The 17,633-nt window shown below is 41.9% G+C and overlaps 1 protein-coding gene across 6 annotated transcripts in view; it reads right to left on the reverse strand.

Annotated features, from left to right (window-relative positions):
* The window catches only part of pax7a (paired box 7a), an 84,432-nt gene that overhangs the window by 22,062 nt on the left and 44,737 nt on the right, over positions 1-17,633 (reverse strand). For all 6 annotated transcript variants that reach the window (XM_039756184.1, XM_039756182.1, XM_039756183.1 and 3 more), the window contains exons 6-7: positions 7,503-7,668; positions 6,717-6,913 (exon numbers count right to left, since the gene is read on the reverse strand). In XM_039756184.1, coding sequence (XP_039612118.1) covers positions 6,717-6,913; positions 7,503-7,668 — 363 coding nt within the window. The remainder of the gene's footprint in view (positions 1-6,716; positions 6,914-7,502; positions 7,669-17,633) is intronic.

Genomic DNA, 17,633 nt, shown 5'->3' on the forward strand with positions numbered 1-17,633 from the left:
GGCCACAGGGGTTGTAAAAGTTCTCTTTAGGTGGGGAGGCTGGAAGGCAGGGGGTCTCTATTAGCTTTTTCCAAATCAGGTTATTATTTTTTTTTTAAGTATGAGCACTCAGCACGTGCGGATAGTTTAGAAAAAACAATAGCCTAGCTGCGACAATAACCACACACTCATTACACTTGCTATGTCCTGTTCTGAATTTTCTCATCAAACAAATTAGCAAAAAAAGACAGTGGTGGGAAAGGTCGTCAACTTCACTTTGTCCTAACATATTACACTCCGAAATCACTTAGGTATCATCAATATGATCTGATCTTGGTCCAAACGAAACGGCCTAGGTTAGCAGTGAAATCAAGGGTGTGATCTCCCATCTCCTCGTACAGCTAAAGATTAATCATTGGCTCGCACCTGTCACAGTGGCATCTGGAACTAATAGGGAACACATGGAGACCTCCAGCACTCATGGTTCAGTGTACACATTCCTGGGCACACCGACTAAACTACTTTTCAACCCCATAGGATGGAATCTATTCACAGGATTATTCAATGCAGAGACAGAGGAGATCCCTCATAAATTTTCTAAGTTTGAATTGTCCAACTAAAAGAAAACAAAATTGCATTGGGAACAAAGTAGGAATTATGCTGGACACAACGCAAGTCCAGTACAGGGAACATATACTCAAACATGTACACTCATTTTCTGATTGAAAGGTCAGTAGGAGTCCTCCTCAGACCAGGTGAGTTTACAGCTCTGCGTTCATGTAACATGGGGTCTCGGAGGAAGCTGGAGTATCTGGGGAAGAAAACAAAACATGCATAGAGAGATTTCACACAGACAGTGACTAGGCTAGGAATCAGACTTGGAGCTGCAAAGCAGAGGTGGTCTAATCTAGTCATCCATTTTTCTGAAATACCTTTACCTGTTATAGATTCACAGGGAGACGAAGTGAATCCTCACAGCAATTAGCACAAGGCAAGAACCAAGTCTGCTCCCGCTGAGGGATGCAAACCTGCAAATAACACAGTCATCTTTGGAACGTACCATTAAACAAGTGAGACAGACACCTAACACAGATGCTGCTCACCTCTCTGTTGCTGTGCTTGCCTGTAAGACAATCTTTGTATTTTGTAAAGCTTTTTACCATGTGTGATATCGTAAGGTGCTTTAAAAAGAACAGGATGTAAATCATCACTAGATGATTTGACCATAAGGTCCCATACAGTCGGCCACCACAATGTCGCACAAAAGTGCCACTGGCATACCTTACAAATTTCAGCAGGTTGCGAAGTACAAAACTGATGTATTACCATTAATCTTTTTGGAATGGGGCTTCCATATTTTTAGGGGAAAATATCTCAGCAAGATCAGCTCATTGATATTTCAGCCATTTGAAGAAGTCCCTTGGTGATGGTAAACAACAGCACCTTGGCCATGAAGAATAGCTTCACTTTAACCTTTATTCTGCTGCGATTCTGGGGACCTGTGCTACAGCAAGGCTGGGAGTGAGACACAAAAGCCACAGCGCTGGCAAATGTGATGATAAAGCAAATCTCATTGAGGCCAGAGCCATTCTCCAATCATCTCATAATAGGAAAAAAAAAAAGACAAAGTTTTGTAGCAGAAGTTGAAAACATTTGTGTCGGAGATGGTGTCAGCGCTCTGCCTGGACTCCTTATTAAGTGAATACAATTTTCAATCTAATAGGCATTTCTATTGCGTGGGACCCACAGTGTTGAAATTGGTCTTAGCCGGTCTCTACTTAAATCCTCATCTTCTAGGATTTAGTGAAATTTATATTGGCTGCCTCTCCAAGATAAATGTAAATCGCATTCCCTTATATTTACTATTTATCAGGATGCAACAGCTCACTTTCTGCAGGAAATATCTCTCACCAGCACACAAACACCCTTGCATTTAAATAGCATTTTATTGTCCGTTCCAGCCTTTCATCTGAGAGGCGGGAATAATGTTTCCTCTCTTGGGAGAAGGAGTCCAGTGCTATAGTTTGCAACAGCCAAGGGAAAAAAAAAAAACTTTTTGAAAAGATAATAGAAAGAGGATCCTGCCGACGTATTCATTTGAACATGGCCAAGGTGTCTGTCAAGACATGCAGCTCCCATTTTTTTTTTTTTTGAGTTTGATTCTGTGGCCAGTGGGTTAGAACCTTTGCTCACGTTTAAATGCTTACGTATCCTTATTTCAGTGAGTAGCTACCGCTGGCCAGAGCTCTCCAGTCACCATGCTATGAAGGACAAGTATGGCAATGAAGACAAGACAAAGGATTCCAGGAGTGGAGTGATACACACCTGCCTCTGGCTGGGATCTTGCTTATGACACAAGTGTGTGTGCAGCGTGGTTACATGTGTCACAAGCCCCTGCCTGTCCCGGATCCATTTATTGCCCAATTGCTCCTTTTACCTCGCAGCAGCACCAGTGTCCAACATCAGTAAGTGCACGTTGTGTGTTTTTTTTTTTTTTCTGAAAATAACTTACAAAATAAGCCAAGCAAATTTATTCTAAAAATATTCGCCAGTGGTTATGATATAATTCCCTCGCCTTTCTGCCAGCTTCCATACAGTATTTTTGCTAAATCTTCTTAAGCTTTTTTTTCTTCTGCTTGCCAAATTGCGAAAGTATCTGTATTTAAGTCTACTTTTCATTAACAAGTATCGACAATTTGTTTTTGCACGTCTGCGTGCACCCTCGGAGCCTGCCAGCTGACATTGTGCCCAGTGAAGGGCTTAAGACAGAAGTTTTAATAACGTGAGAGAGTATGCGACCCCCTGCTCATTGATATTCAGGTATACAATGTCTCATAAAATGCAAACAGGAAGCGCTGAGCCAAAACTAGATTTTTTTTTTCTTATTTTCTTTTTTGGCAACGCCTGTGTGGGCTTCTTAAATGTAATTCATCCAGTTTAAAGTGCTTCCTTGTTAATCGAACTCCAGAGTGCGGCTACAGACCCCCTCCCTTATCTCTGGCAGACAGTTGTCGGGATTCACTTTGGAGAACTCATTTTGCGCGCGCTCTACCGTCGAGCAGGCCTGGGGATATGGATCAAAGAGAGGATGCTGAGAGCGGCTCTCTCTCTCTCTCTCTCTGATCCCCTTGTGCTGAAACCTCAGCGTTATACACAGCCTCCCCAACATCAAAAATGAGCCAGAGACACTCCATTCCAGGAAAGAATCTGTTTGCCTGTCTCCTTGTGCATCTCTCATTTGTTTAGTACACCCACATGTGTCAACTCTGCCTCACAGTCCACCCCAGTTCCCCAAGCGAATGAGTCTGCTTCTCAGCCCATACCATTGCACCATAGACCTTCAGAGTATTATTCCACATCATAGTATAATCATTGCTACTGCTAGTCTAGGTCCACCTGTATGCCAAATCTGGCCAGACAACTTTCTCCACAAGTCAGTACTGCTTTGTTTCTTTGGCTGTCTCAGTGTACCCTTTTGGATGGCAACCCATCAGTCTGCTTACCCAGTGCCTCAGTATCACTGCATTCCCGAGGATCTTACTCTTGAAACGTATTGGTCAAAATCACTGTGCAGCCATCTCAATGCTGTCCCTAAATGGGTGACTCCGTTTGCTTCTGATTTCAATACACATCCAGTGTCCTCTAGTTCTCAAGAACACCAGTCAACATCTGAAAGCTTCTCCAGCTCAATGAATCCGCATGTATCCCTGACCACACATTATTCAGAAGTCCAGTCCTATTTAATACGCACATTTTACTTAAAATCTATTTTGATGTTGTAGTCTATATTTCTTATTACTCAAGACCGGCTAGGTCTTCTCTGTTCTTAAAACATTTGCTGAAACCAATAACATATGTATCTACGCTTAACACTACTTTGATTCTCAGTGGGTTCTGACATAAATTTCTTTCGGTTTTTTCACTCTGTTCAAAAGCGAGCTTCCATTCTGGTCCCATATGGTGTAATACTGCTCCCATGTTATGATTTTGGTGATCAAACATTATACAGGCAAGAGTGGAACCCACCAAAGAAACAGTAGGAAACTTGTATTTGCACAAGCTGATCACAATATTCATTTCAGACAGACAGCTCCTCTCATCACTGGTGTGCCACCCCATCTCCTTGATCCAAGTTCTAGAAGGTCTTCCCTGACAGCTGCTGGAAGTGGTCGGCTGACCTACACACACAGAATTCTTTTCCATCCCTCTGAGGGGCTTGCTGAGATAGTGCTTGGCAAGGGTGGGCTGAGGGGGTGCTGGGAAACCAGCGGATATTCTGCCCTTCCTGTTACTAACACCTGTTGACGATTCCAGTCCAACCTGTCTGTTCCTCTGGCACACAGCCACTCATACTGAATACAGGAAATCTCACTTTCGTCTGTGTTAACAAGAAGTCGTACTGTAGCAGAAATTCACAGAGCAGAGTGGGAGGCCACAGACAGATGTTTTACTTGCCCAGTGGACAGTTTGTTATTATCCCGGACTAATTAGAGCTGACACTCATGATAGGATCATGCAAATGTTTACATGGTGAAGGTGAAGACACTGGAGGTCTATAGTCTGCATGGCCTGGTGGCTAAGGTGTTAGAATGTAACTATGTTAGTTATAGCATCTATTTGTATCATCTAACTGTTCATCCTCTCATTTTCTGGATAATCTCACTCAGAGTCAAAGCAAAGATGAAGCCTTTCTCAGTAACACTCTGGCACACGGCAGAACCCCACATGGAAGAGACAAACACTTGCTGGGTTAATGTATATCACTCAGTCTTCCTGACAGCATTTCTATGGACAATGGGAAGAAACTGCAATAAAGATGGCTTCTCCAAGATATGTCTTTCTTATCATGGAAACTGATCCAAGATTGCCTTTACCTTACAAAACTCTTTATAAATGTAACATTTCTTAATTAAGGTATTGTCCACAGTCCTAAACAGAAGCAGGGCGTCTGAAGCAGAGCCTCTTCTTCTATTTACATCATTCCATTATACTTTGCTGGAAATCATGTGAATTAGTGAGAAGAGCCCACACTATCATATTGCATTCATTGTAAACGTTCATGGATCCGATAAAAAAAAAAAGAAAAGAAAAGCTCACTCTGCTTTGCCAACAATTCACAGCCATGTGCTTTCTGTGGAAAAGCATGTTTGTGTGAAATGAGCCAGCTCTTTGAATGGGGAAACAGTTATAAGTAATTGTGCTAGTTCTTCAGAAGGAAACAGGAGACTTGTGCTGAGCTGTGCTATGTAAGACTTTCAACCAAACAGAAGACCACCTTATGAACTTCAGCCTCAGGTGGTGTTGCCCTGTAACATAAATTTCTTTTTCTTACTGTACACTCATGGTAGCGCAACCAAGCTACTTCTGCTTGTGCTGCTGTGCATTTGTACGTGTGGTGCGTCTTTGTGCAGGGCTCATGGATCTGAGATGAATTCTCATACTCCTGTCACAAATGTCATTAGTTTTATCAGCAATCAGGAACTGATGAGAAAGCCACATGTTCTGCGGGTGTCATGTTATTTAGCACCCTGCAGATTCTGGTGGGGAAGTACCAGGCACTTCTTCAGAAGATAAATTTCCCTCTGGAGGCACAACACTTGTCTAAAACCAAAACTGAGTACTTGGGTTCTTCACCCTGCAGTTCTATTTCCAGCTGGCCGCATTGCTCATGTTCTCCAGAAACGGACAGCAGAGAAAAGAATCTGAAAAATATGGTTCAGGGAGGTCAAACAACTTAAGAGCCCTGCAGGAGTGGGTCGACACCATTTGAGTCTGAGGGGTATCCGTTTGCTTTTGCAGAACAGAGCTCAGCACAATGTTAGTAAAATAAAAATGTAGCTGTGATGTCAATATTTATGCACGGTCTGCAGGAGCAGCATTAGCGCTAAAGCCCCTCCACTCCGATTAACAATCAAACACGCTGTGTTATCCCCCAACTCTCCACTACAAGAGAAAATCTCTTTTTTGTAATCAAATCCTTAATTCTTTCTTCTCAAGAAAAAAAAAGAGAGTAATACCAGAATGTCTCCAATCTGCTTTGAAAATATAAGGAAAAAAATGGCTTCCAATAAAATACGTGTGAACGAGGGGGTAATTGGGGACAAATGCAGCATTGAAATTCATTTTCAACTCTTTATGCACCATTTCAATCTTATTTTCTGCTTGTTAACCAGATCTTGTTGCTCAGGGTGGGCAGAACTGCCCAGTATTGGTGGTAATTGCGGATAATTTACTCTTCAGTGCTGATTTGCATCAATACCAGTCTTTTTTTATTCCATGCTATTTAGGAATCAGCCCCTACTAGAAAGTCTCATTTTAAATGCTTATTATTCAAGGTGCAGAGAAAGGATGGCAAGAGGAATCCCCCCCCCAATCCCCCTTCTTCCAAATATGCAGCTTGAGTACAAGCACAGCACAGTGCTAACATATTGCTGGCATCTCAATGACCAGCGCACAGGTCTGCTCCCATGGGACTGCAGAGACAACAGGGTATCAGACTTAGAAAGGATAAGATGCCAATAAACTAACAGCTGAGCCACCACTATTGACAGATACTGTGAGATACTGTACCTGGTTAAAAACCTGAGGTATTGGTCATGCTGTAAAAGAGTGCCTGCAGCGTCATCTGCCAGTCCCTGGATGTCCTGCACGCCTGATTCTTTCCCAGTTTCTAGTCTCTAACATTAATAGTGTTCACTCCATGAGGTTACACCTCCAAAGCCATGTATTGCACCTACCTGTGGAGACAAGCCATTGCTGACGGGGTTCATATGGTTGCTGGAAGCCGAGGGATTCATAAAGCTATCTGAATAGCTGGAGAAGGTGTGTCGATTGGATGAGAGGCCATAGGCAGAGCCACTCTCCCCTGCCAGGCCACTTTGATGCATTGTAGATGGAGGGAGAGGTTGTGGCCGGTGAACAGTGCTGCCACCATCTGAAAGTTGTGAAAAACAAACTGAAGTTGCATCAAAAACGATATAACCAAAATGAACAAAAAAACTCTCAATCTACTTAAATTTTAGGGTTATGACACAATTCCACCTTGACAAAGTTTTTTATCAATGTATGCATTGCTTAAACCGATGTTAACATTTGAGTACTTGGCTCATCACAGTGGTCAAATTAACATTTTCATTTAACCTGACCATCATATCTTCCAATGCAAGTTCCCAGAGAAAACCTATGTGGGTATTGGTTAGTCATGTCATGTAGCGTCCACACTGGCAGGTCACTGGGCCACCAGGTACATCATCCACTACAACATTCTGAAGTTAACAAAACCTCATAATTACTTCCAGTTTTTAATAATTTCCCTTAAATTCTATCTTAGTTACTCTCACTGATGAACTTGCTTTATAGAATGTCTAGTCATAGTTATTGTAGATAATCCTGTCTCACAGTTTGTGTTGAAATGGTCTTCAAATCCTCGTAAGACAAGAGTAACTAGGCAGTACTGAGATACCCAACTCCTAATTTATTTGGTCATGGGATGTTCTTAAATTATGCATGACATGTTCTCCTACCTTGAGAAATTGCAGTTGTGGGGTAGCTGGACTCTGGGAGCTGGTATGTTGGCAGACTTGGCATTCCAGTGGGTGGGAAGCCACCAGGTAAGAGGTGATTGAAAGCTGCCAGCTGATTGGCTCCAGCTTGCTTACGCCACCTGGCCCTCCGATTACTGAACCACACCTGCAACAAAATGAGAGTTGCTCTTTGAGGAGGAGAGGTGTAAAGTGGGGATTCCATATTCTGGCAACGGGTGAGGAACATCTAAGTACAAATTCAGGTTTATTAACATTTCTTACCAAAACCAAAGCACAAATCTTGACCAAAAACATGCTTTCAAAAAAGCCTTTGTACAACTGCTATCGAAACTGCCATCTATGATCAGTCCCTGACAGCTCACACTTGCTGCCTATACAAAATAAAAGACTTAATCCCTCCCAAACAGTTCCACTTCACACAGTGGCCAAGCAGTGTTGTTTTTCTTAAGAGTCTGAAGCCCTGATCTGTGTAAACAGCGTCCTTTAAGCTCCTTGCAAAAGGGAAAGTCATTAAGAGGTCACTGATAGCAAGCCGTTGCTCGTTTTCTCTCTAGTATGCCTACAAAGAGCCTCGAGGGACACCCGCACTGACGGCACATGTTTAAAGGTGTGTGAACGTGGGGGGGTGTGGCACAGGCTGAGGGGACTCCATAGAAATGCACAGCAATACGGATGAGCTACTCTGAGTTCCTTCATTGTCCAAAGAACCCTAAACAGTATTGGAGTACAACAGATTGGAGGAGGTCATCCTTCCAGTCATTTTCTAAACTTGCTCTTTAGAGTGCAGGTTTATTAGAAGGCAAACTAAGCAGAGGTATTGACGAGGTCCCAGTCCATTGTTAGTTAGCCTCAGACTCACATCCACCAGCACTGGTAACAAGAAGGTTCAGAGATGCAGAGGAATAACCAGAAATCTCATATGGACACACGGAGAATGTGCAGACTTCACTGAACAAGCAACAGGGTCAGATTCTGTTACCCAGCATGCTGTATGTCACTTTCACTGATATGTAAAACACTTTCAGATGGTGTCTTCTTTGAGTGGAGCTTTGTAATATAAAGAGTGACAGTTGTTTGCACGAGTGTAGGACAAACATTTTGAAATCTCAATAGAACCGCAGTCCAATTGAGAGAGGCTCTATGCCTAAAGTCCCAAAGTCTCTAATGGGGTATGTTTCCCCATTGTTATTTTTAAAGTGTTCATAGTATACTGTATTTTACCATGCTGTTTCTGATTGTCCAATTTTCCTACACAGAAAGTGTCCCCCTCTATAGATCTTGCAATGGACTAAATCACGCCTGGTCAACTAAGCTTTTACTCCTGGTAGACTGATGGCCTGTAACATGAGGAAGATTTTTGTATGGCTCTTCTAAATAAAAGGCACAAAGGTTGAGACAGTCATGTTCTCAGTTTCTCAGTCCCAGTCCTGTGCATTTGCTTTGGATACATGTTTGTGGTAAAGGAATACTACACTCAAAAATGATATTTTATATAAATTTTATTTACTCTATGTGCTTTATAGTGATGGCCCAGAAAAAATTTTAATCTGATGTTTTCATGCAGAATGAGAGAAAATAGTTTTATCTTATAGTGGAACATAACAGTCACTAAACAATGTGAAAAATGTCCATGGGAAAAAGAAAAAAAAATTCTCATCTTACTCGTGTTACGTAATCCATATGTCTGTCACCCAGACAAATGGTGAAAACATGCAAAAAGTAGGCATTTTTTGGTAAAATAATATAAAGATTTACTGGAAAAAGCGTCATGGTTTGTGTTCTGTCAGCAAACTGGCAGATAAACATTTTGAGCAAAAACTGGGAGATGCATGTAAAAAAACAAAAACAAGAAAAAGTCAAGCAAAACTGAAGCCCAATACAAGAGACAATAATCATGGTCGAGAGACCAAGAGGGTCAAAACCAAAAATACACACGAGAAAAAAGCACAAAGATAAACTTTGAATTCTTCGCAGAGTTGGAATCCGCAGATCTGATAAGCATTTGCACTCGTAGCATTTGATTGCACCGGACCTAAGAGGCCACACCCCCAGCAACACTGGAAGCGGCCCTAACGACAGGAATAACAATAGAATGCATGACACTTTGTAAACAATACACCAATTACCACGATTCTGTGCTTTTGAATTGAAGACTGGGCTTTTGACCAATGAATGAAGGGGGGAGGCAGTTCTTCAGTTCAGTTTGTGTATGTGCGCATTCCTTCTACGTTCATGAGATCATTTTGTGGAAGTAGTATCTTTCAAAGTAATTTAGTAAAAATACATGTTTGAAATATTGTGAGCAAATGATTGGATTACTTTGCATGTGAAACAAGTAACTTGAGATTTTTTTAATGGATGTTTTAATATCGTTTGTCATTGTTCTGCTTTGGTCACCTACCGCAACCATTGAATCATAACGTATCTCTTACCTGCTTTCTGCATGAAAATATGACATTACATTTTTTTCTCGGCCGTCACTATAAAGCACTTGGGGTAAGTAACATTTAAACCAAATATCGTTTTGGGGTGGAGTATTTTTAAGTTTTTACGATGGCCAGTTCCTTCTTTTCTTCTTGAATACCTGGCTTGTAAAGGCAGAACTGCATCCCAGTGTTTTTCTTCCCTGATGAAATCTTGCCTTAATTTAATAAATTCACACTTATCTGTTTAAATTTCAATATTTAAGAGCTTTTAAAACCTAATTTAAAAGTCTATAGGGATATGTATACATTTGTATATTGTCATGTACCTATTTCATAATGCTTTATGTTATTTATGTATTACATCTGTAAATGGAATTGCACTTTAAAAGAAGGCATTGAATTTTACCAAATAATGGTTTTCTTCATGGCCTTTAACGTGTAAGTCTACTTGTTCTTCACCATTTATGCGTTGCTTTTATTTTATTTTCATTGTGTGCCAAAATCTTGGGCCTTAAATGCTTCTGTTAACAGTTAGGTGGCCTACAGAGAAGCACGCCTTGTTAGTTACACCTGTGTATCTGTATCACATAAATGAAATATGTCCATTCATCCATCCATTTTGAATTGAATTAAGGGTTGCGGAGGGGGGCTAGATCCCATTATGGTGGCACTGGGAACATGATATGAACCAGTCCATCACTTGGCACACCTACAGGAATAATGAAGAAAAAGCCACGAAGACACACTGAGAACAGGACAATGCTGGGGTTTCAAACTTAATCTCCTTGAGCTGTGAGACATCAGCACTAACCACTGTGCTGCCATAAAGTTAAACACATATTGGGAAAAAATATAAACGGATCAAATTAAGTCAAATACATCATTCTGGTGTATAAAAGTATTTGTCTTCTTTAAAAACAAATCTACAGAGTGCAGTATAAACAGTGTGATTAAAATAAATAACTGAATGCATAAGCCTTCATATGATTACAAAACTAGTTAACATAAAATAACGCACCTGCCCTATAATACACTATCCTAAAACAATTCCATAAAGCAGCAGATTTGCTGTTTGCTTCACTGTGTCTCTCATTCACACCAGTGCCAGCTCAACATAAGTGTGCTGCTTAGGAAATACATCTTGTGGAAAACTAAGCAAAATATCATCCTTTGCACCTCATTTACTGCAGAAGAGTTCAGTTGTATTTATTGAGGTACAAAGATCTGGAAGACCAACTGCTTCAATCCTTTCTTGTCATGTTGGCAAAAGAGCCATCACTTGTAGCCGATGAGATGATCTTTTTTAAAAAGCTGGGTGTTTTATTTGCCTTTGCTTTAGGTGTGCGGTGCTGGTGGGTGACTCTTAATATAAGTGGTGCATCGGTGGTACATAATGGGAACTCATGGCTGAAGACAGACATTAAGACATCAGAGCTCTTCAAACAAAGCTCCCAAATCATCACTTGTTTACTTTCTGCAGTCATTCTCTTCCAAACAGACGGTAGGTCGAGCACCGGAGAAAAGTGATGGCAATGGGATCTCACTGTGTGCACAGAGTAATTGTGACTCTGTGGATACCTGGGATGTGGCTGCCCATATTGTCGGAGTGCATAGGTTTTGTTGGGTTATCTAACAGCAAACTTCTACCTTGGTCCTTTGTGCATTGTTAGGCCAGCACACTTGCTCTCTCATTTTAAGAACAAATATGTTTCTTTTGAGATGCTGACTGCATGAGCGTCCCACTTCTTTACAAAAGCTTTTTCATTTGGTGTTGGGTGCTTCTGCTGCCCGTTCCTTACCATAAGACACACTTAACAATACAGACTAAACTCTCTGTAGGCCATGAGTGGATTAAAGAAGCAGAAGGCTCCGCTTGGAAGCCTATCAGAGACTCTTAATTCAGGAGGCTCCCTCATTCATCAGCTTTAAACTGAGGAAGGATTTGCAAGAGTAGAGGATAGCAGTGGCTCAATGCCCTCTGTGAAACCTTCATTGGGAGAGCCACCAGGACAATACTCTGGAACAGCAAATCTGCTCACGTTCACCGTAGCGTGTGAAATCATCAAAGCTAGCCAGTCGAACCTGAGAGTTGGCTGCCAATTTCTCTTTGCTTCCCTTCTATTTTGCTATCAGTCATGGGGTCCTATTATTTATTTTTCTCAGTTTGATGACACCATCTATATGTCTTCCTAGGATTACTGCTGCCATGACATTGGACTTTGGTGGGGAGGGGGTGTGAGGTCGGGTGGCAGACAGGGCAATAAGCACTAAAATCTGGATAACGTGATTGAATTTCACAGCAAAAAAAGTTGAACATAAGAGAGACATAAAAAGACTCCCAACATCAATCTCTCAGTCACTTCTCAGCATGCAGACTGGCCGCATTGGCTAAGAACAAGAGCAGCTTCAAAAACTGAGATGAAGGAACACGCCTGCACACCAGGTATCCATCTTATGGAATCAGTCATCTCAGTTCTCCAAGCCTAACCAAGTGATGTATATTCAGAAAGTTCCACACAAACATCTTTTATTTTTCAAAACGTTGTTCTATAGAGAACACCACGCCAAGATGTTTTTATAACATAACTCGAAGGCAGGCAGTGTGCAGACATGGCACTGAAAATAAAACCACAAAGATGCTGGTTCAATTTTAACCTCTGCCTGCATGTGTGACCCAGCTCAAGTCATTTAGTCTGATGTTGCTTTAAGGATCAAAAAATGTATGTTAACAATTCTAAAGTATTCTGATCCTATAAGTCACCTTGGGTGAAGGTTTTAAGCTAACTTTTCACTTCCCGTTTCAAGTCCATTATCCAAGTCCATTGGAAATGCGTGTCCCATCTGAAATTGTGACAACCAACCTGGGACCAGATTTGATCCTCTGGTCTAACTCATCAATCAAAAAGTTAACAGTCCCAGTGGCAGGTGCTGTGGAGGAAGCACATGAGCAGAAGAGTCTGCGTTATGCCAACCTAGCATCTGAAACAAAGGAGTGAGGTTAGAATGTAAAGGTGTGTACGGTTGATGTGGGTTGCTGGGGATTTGTAGCCAATTCCACAATAAGGCTCCTAAGCCAAGCAGCAATCAGAAGGCAGGCCCAGAGGAAGGCGGTTCAAGTACTTGGCAATGCTGCTGAAAGGAGCATTCACTGGATGTACCTGAAGATGAAAGACGCTTTCTGGGCTATCAAGTCACCAGTTAGGATGTTACCATAAAACACACACACTCAGCCTGATCAGCTTGGGTGGGTCTGCCTCAGCTGAGGGTGTCTTGTGATAACAACAGCAACAATTTATTTGTTGTTGTTGTTGTTGCTGTTGTCATGTGATAAAAAGCTGAAACACCCAGAGACCTTCAGGCACACAATTGATAATGTGTTGTAAATGTAATAACATCAAATAATGGTCAGCTCTGATGATAACTACCATTCTGCTCAGTTGTAGGACAGAGATTGTAATATCCAGTCCTACTAAGTAATCTGTAAAGTGTCTTTCTTTGGGGAACACCACAGCAAAATGATTTTATAACATAACTGGAAGGCAGGTGGTGTGCTGTTGCAGCTTAAGCACTTGAAATAAAACCACCAGGTTGCTGGTTCAGTTTCTTCTTCTGTCTGCAGGTATGTGACCCAGCTCAAGTCACTTAATCTGATGCTACTTTAGTTGTAGAAAAATGCATGTAAACGACTCTAATGTATTCTGATCCTCTACGTTGCCGTGGGTAAAGGTGTCAGCTAAATATACAATAGCATTTGTAATAAAAAGAATTGATTGCAACTCAAGTGCAGGCCCTCAAGATGAGTTGCTCAGGGTCAAGCGCTGAGTGAGAAGTCGGGATGGCTCTTCCAGGCGTATGGCCACACCAGAGGCGCCATCCTTCTTCAGATTCTCTCAGCGCTTGCCTCCAGGCCCCAGAAGAGCAGGAGTTCTGTGCCACTGTGCACTCTCTTGTGTCAGCCTGCTCAGCTGCAACTGCCGACTTGGCACTATGCTAATTAAAGTTGCTGTAAGTGAGAATCGGCAAGTATTGGGGAGGATTAGCTTGATAAGTATCGGCAAGAAAGAGATTGAAAGGGCTTCATTTATTTCTCATAATAAGAGTCACTGTTACAACAGCAGCACTGACGCACGGCAACTATTTCTTGTCTTCAATCTACATAAAATCCTATTTGTTCTCTTATAACAAAAAAGGATGACTCCCAGGAACAAAGCTCTTCAAAGTACTGGGTGGGCTTGGCGCGCTTCTGAAAAAGCAGCGCAAAGCTGAAAGAAGATGCTGTGCCTTGGCTTGGCACAGTGCTTAGTGGATATGAGAAGGCAGAAACCCTGATGCAGGGAAAGTAGGTTGGCATGTGTGGCTGGTGACCACTTTACCTCTGTGGTCATTCCTAATGGGCAGGCTCGGCTCATTTCCACAAGACCTGTAGCCGTGGCTCCTCTTATGAGAAGCAGAATTGGAATGGGTAAGGCCCACTGCTCTGATCTTCCCCTGCACAGTGCATGACTTCCATTCGCTCGCTCAGATACGTGCTTTCAGCGGGATGTCTAATAACATACTTAATGGTGTTCAGTGAGTCTGCTTTGTGAGCAGAAGAGGTTTTATTATCCACAGGGAGGTATTAAAGCTGCCACAAAGCCTCTGTTTTAAACATCTTGAATTTTTACAAATGTCTAAGAGCAAATACATGAAGAAACAGGGAAATTCTTCCTTTTTGTGTAGCTTGTACCGGGAAGCTGTTGAAAGCCAATGATACTCAAATAGCTTCAAGCCCTAAAGAAAAACTTCTTGCCAAATTGATTTGTACGCTTCATAAAAGGCAATGCTTATTAGATTCTGCTAAATATAATAGTAACATGTAAAATGTTTATTGGTAATGAAATATAATCAACGTAAGAGACTGTAGAGCAGTGAGCTGCGTTCAAAGGAGATAAAGTTTCTAAATGCTGGTGAGCATCCTTAAGCCTCCAGTGCTACCAAACAGAGAGAAGGATGATGCTGATTCTTGGCTGCCACCAGCAAAGCAGGAAGCCCTACTATCTTCTGACTTTCTAAAGGGGTATCAAATGTGGGAGCTGCCTCAGTTCATGTGAAAGACATACATTTCGGAGGTTAGTGGTGCTGCCCCAACACAGTGGGAACCTTAGTTTGAATTCTGACCCAACTCAGGCTTTGTGGAGTTGTTGGTTTTTGTCTTAGCACTGCGGATTCCTCTGATAGGTGTGATGAGACCAGAGACAGTGTATTTATATTTTCCTTCCAATTGATTGTCCTCCTATCACTTGTGTAACTAGGATATATGTAAAGTCCCTTTAACCCCCTCTAATAATAATCAACTTCAGAAACTGAATAAATTTCCTAATGCATCCTAAGTTTTAAGTTTTTACTTTAACACTACCTCAATCAATTGGAAAAACCTTGGGGTGGAAACTTTTCTAGGGCACATTTCACATTTCCACATAAATCATTTCTGAATGCTCCATCAGTTTCAAAAGTCACCCAAGCAGCCCAGCTCATGTCAAAGTAGTGCCATAGCAGTAATTTCAAAACCTCACCCTTGTAAGACAACCTTTAATTGGGGGTGCCAAACCAGTGCCCATCAGCCAGCTTTTAAGAAGCGTGAGCTGACAATAGATCAGTAATTTTAAAACTGGGGAAGGAGAGAAAGTGTGAGAATGATGGAAAATAAAATGGTGTCTTTGAACCTTCCAGAGAAGCAGGTGTCCGCTATGGGGAACTCACAGGTGGCAGTGTGTTGTCGGAGGTTGAATGTTTCCCCACATTTTATTTAAACATTTGCCAATTTAAAGCGAACTTGGACAGCTTACTTTTGGTGTCTACTTCGGCATACTGTTTTCCACCGAATTTTATCACTTATTTGAAACTGCGTGCTTTTGATGTGTAATGGAAAAGGTCAGTTTGGATGAATGGATGGTTTTGAACTTTCAGGCTCTCATAGACCTCTTGATCTGGAAAGCATCTGACACTGCAGAGCCTATCAAATGTAGACTTTCAAGGGTAGTAACGGGGGGCTTAAACTATATGGAGATGAGTAAGCATTAAAAATAACAAGCAGACCACAGCAGTAGGCTCACATGCAGGGCAGATGCTCTTTTCTGCATGTTCTAAAAAAACCAATACTCCTCAAGAGCAGTTATGTCCTGAGCAGGCATACATAGCTATTTGTATATACTTGATCTATTCTTATGCAAGTTGAATTTAAAAGCCTTCAGCAGATTTTGTGCTTAGAAAATAAGTTGCCAAAGCAAACCATAGCGCCATGTTGTAAAATCCTCCTTAATTTCATGTGTCCAGGAAGTCACCCAACAAAACAAAATGAATAAAAGAAAAATGCTGGGCTGGTATGCTGCTTGGCGAGGTGACCATCTGCCTCTCTGCTTTGGGGGAGGCTCGGTGTCACCCATGCTGCCAGTCAGCAGCTTATCTCCTTGCTGCAGCAGTACCAAGTCTCTGAGTTGAGGAACTGGGCTATGGGCTTCAACCCTGTCACCACTGGCTGGCCAACAGGACTCAATGCCGCTCGGGTCCAAGCCACCATCTTGATGCCAGTTGTGTGATTCACTTTCTGACGTTTGTGTGTAAACTCCTTTTAAAGACATAGGCAGCTGTGCCCACTAGACAGAGATGTTGACATCACCATATGCTGCCAACAGAGAGACTCCAAGAGCCAGCTGCACTCCATAAAAGGAGCTGTTTAAGGAAAGTTGACCTTTTTGGAAAATTAAGTTTGAGACGACCTTTTGTGAATTTCAAAGCTGCTCTGAATTAGATTAGAAAGAAAATTTCATTAGCAGATTATATTCATGATTTAAATACTCCTGCTTTTCACATGACATCTTTCCTTAAATGAGACCACAACAAGCTCATACCTCTACCATCCCCTAAATCCTTGTTACAGAGTTTAACGGCTGCCAAGCTGACCAGAAACCCTGCTAGAGCCAGTGCACCCTGTGGCACCAGATGATGAAAATGCCTAAAGCTTCTCAAACTAACATTAGAAATAGGAGTCAAAACATTACTCCTCGCCGGCAGTAATTTCACGTGGTGTTGTTTCACTGGAGATTGAAACAAAACACTGCTGAGTTGGCTGGGAAGCATGCAGGGCATTGTAATATAGGCTGGGCTGCCATGGTTCAAGCAGTGTAAGACAGCTGGAGGCAGGTCAGGTCAGAGTCCCAGTATTTGTATCCAGTATTTCACTGTTGGTTCAGTCACAAGTAGACCTGAAAGCCATCACTAACAGTGAAAAACAGCCATCTACCCAAGTTAATTCTGTTCAGTTCAGTAGTGACTTGCCCTGTGCTAAGTCAGCTTTAAAAGTGTTAGATCAGACCTTGAATGGCAGTGTGTTTCATCAAATCAGGTCATGAAAGAGTACAGAGTAATGGAGATTGTGGAAGAGATGAAAAAGAGAGTGCAGGCAGAATGGAATGGGTGGAGTAGAGTGTCAGGAGTGATTTGTGACAGATGAATTTCAGCAAGAGTAAAAGGGAAAATCTACAGGAAGGTAGTGAGACCAGCTATGTTATATGGGTTGGCGACGGAGGCACTGACCAGAAAGCAGGAGACAGAGCTGGAGGTAGCTGAGTTAAAGATTTGCACTGGGTGTGACAAGGATGGATAGGATTAGAAACGAGTACATTAGAGGGTCAGCTCAAGTTGGACA

This window comes from Polypterus senegalus, chromosome 6, assembly GCF_016835505.1.
Source record: "Polypterus senegalus isolate Bchr_013 chromosome 6, ASM1683550v1, whole genome shotgun sequence".
In the NCBI taxonomy this organism is placed as follows: domain Eukaryota; kingdom Metazoa; phylum Chordata; class Cladistia; order Polypteriformes; family Polypteridae; genus Polypterus; species Polypterus senegalus.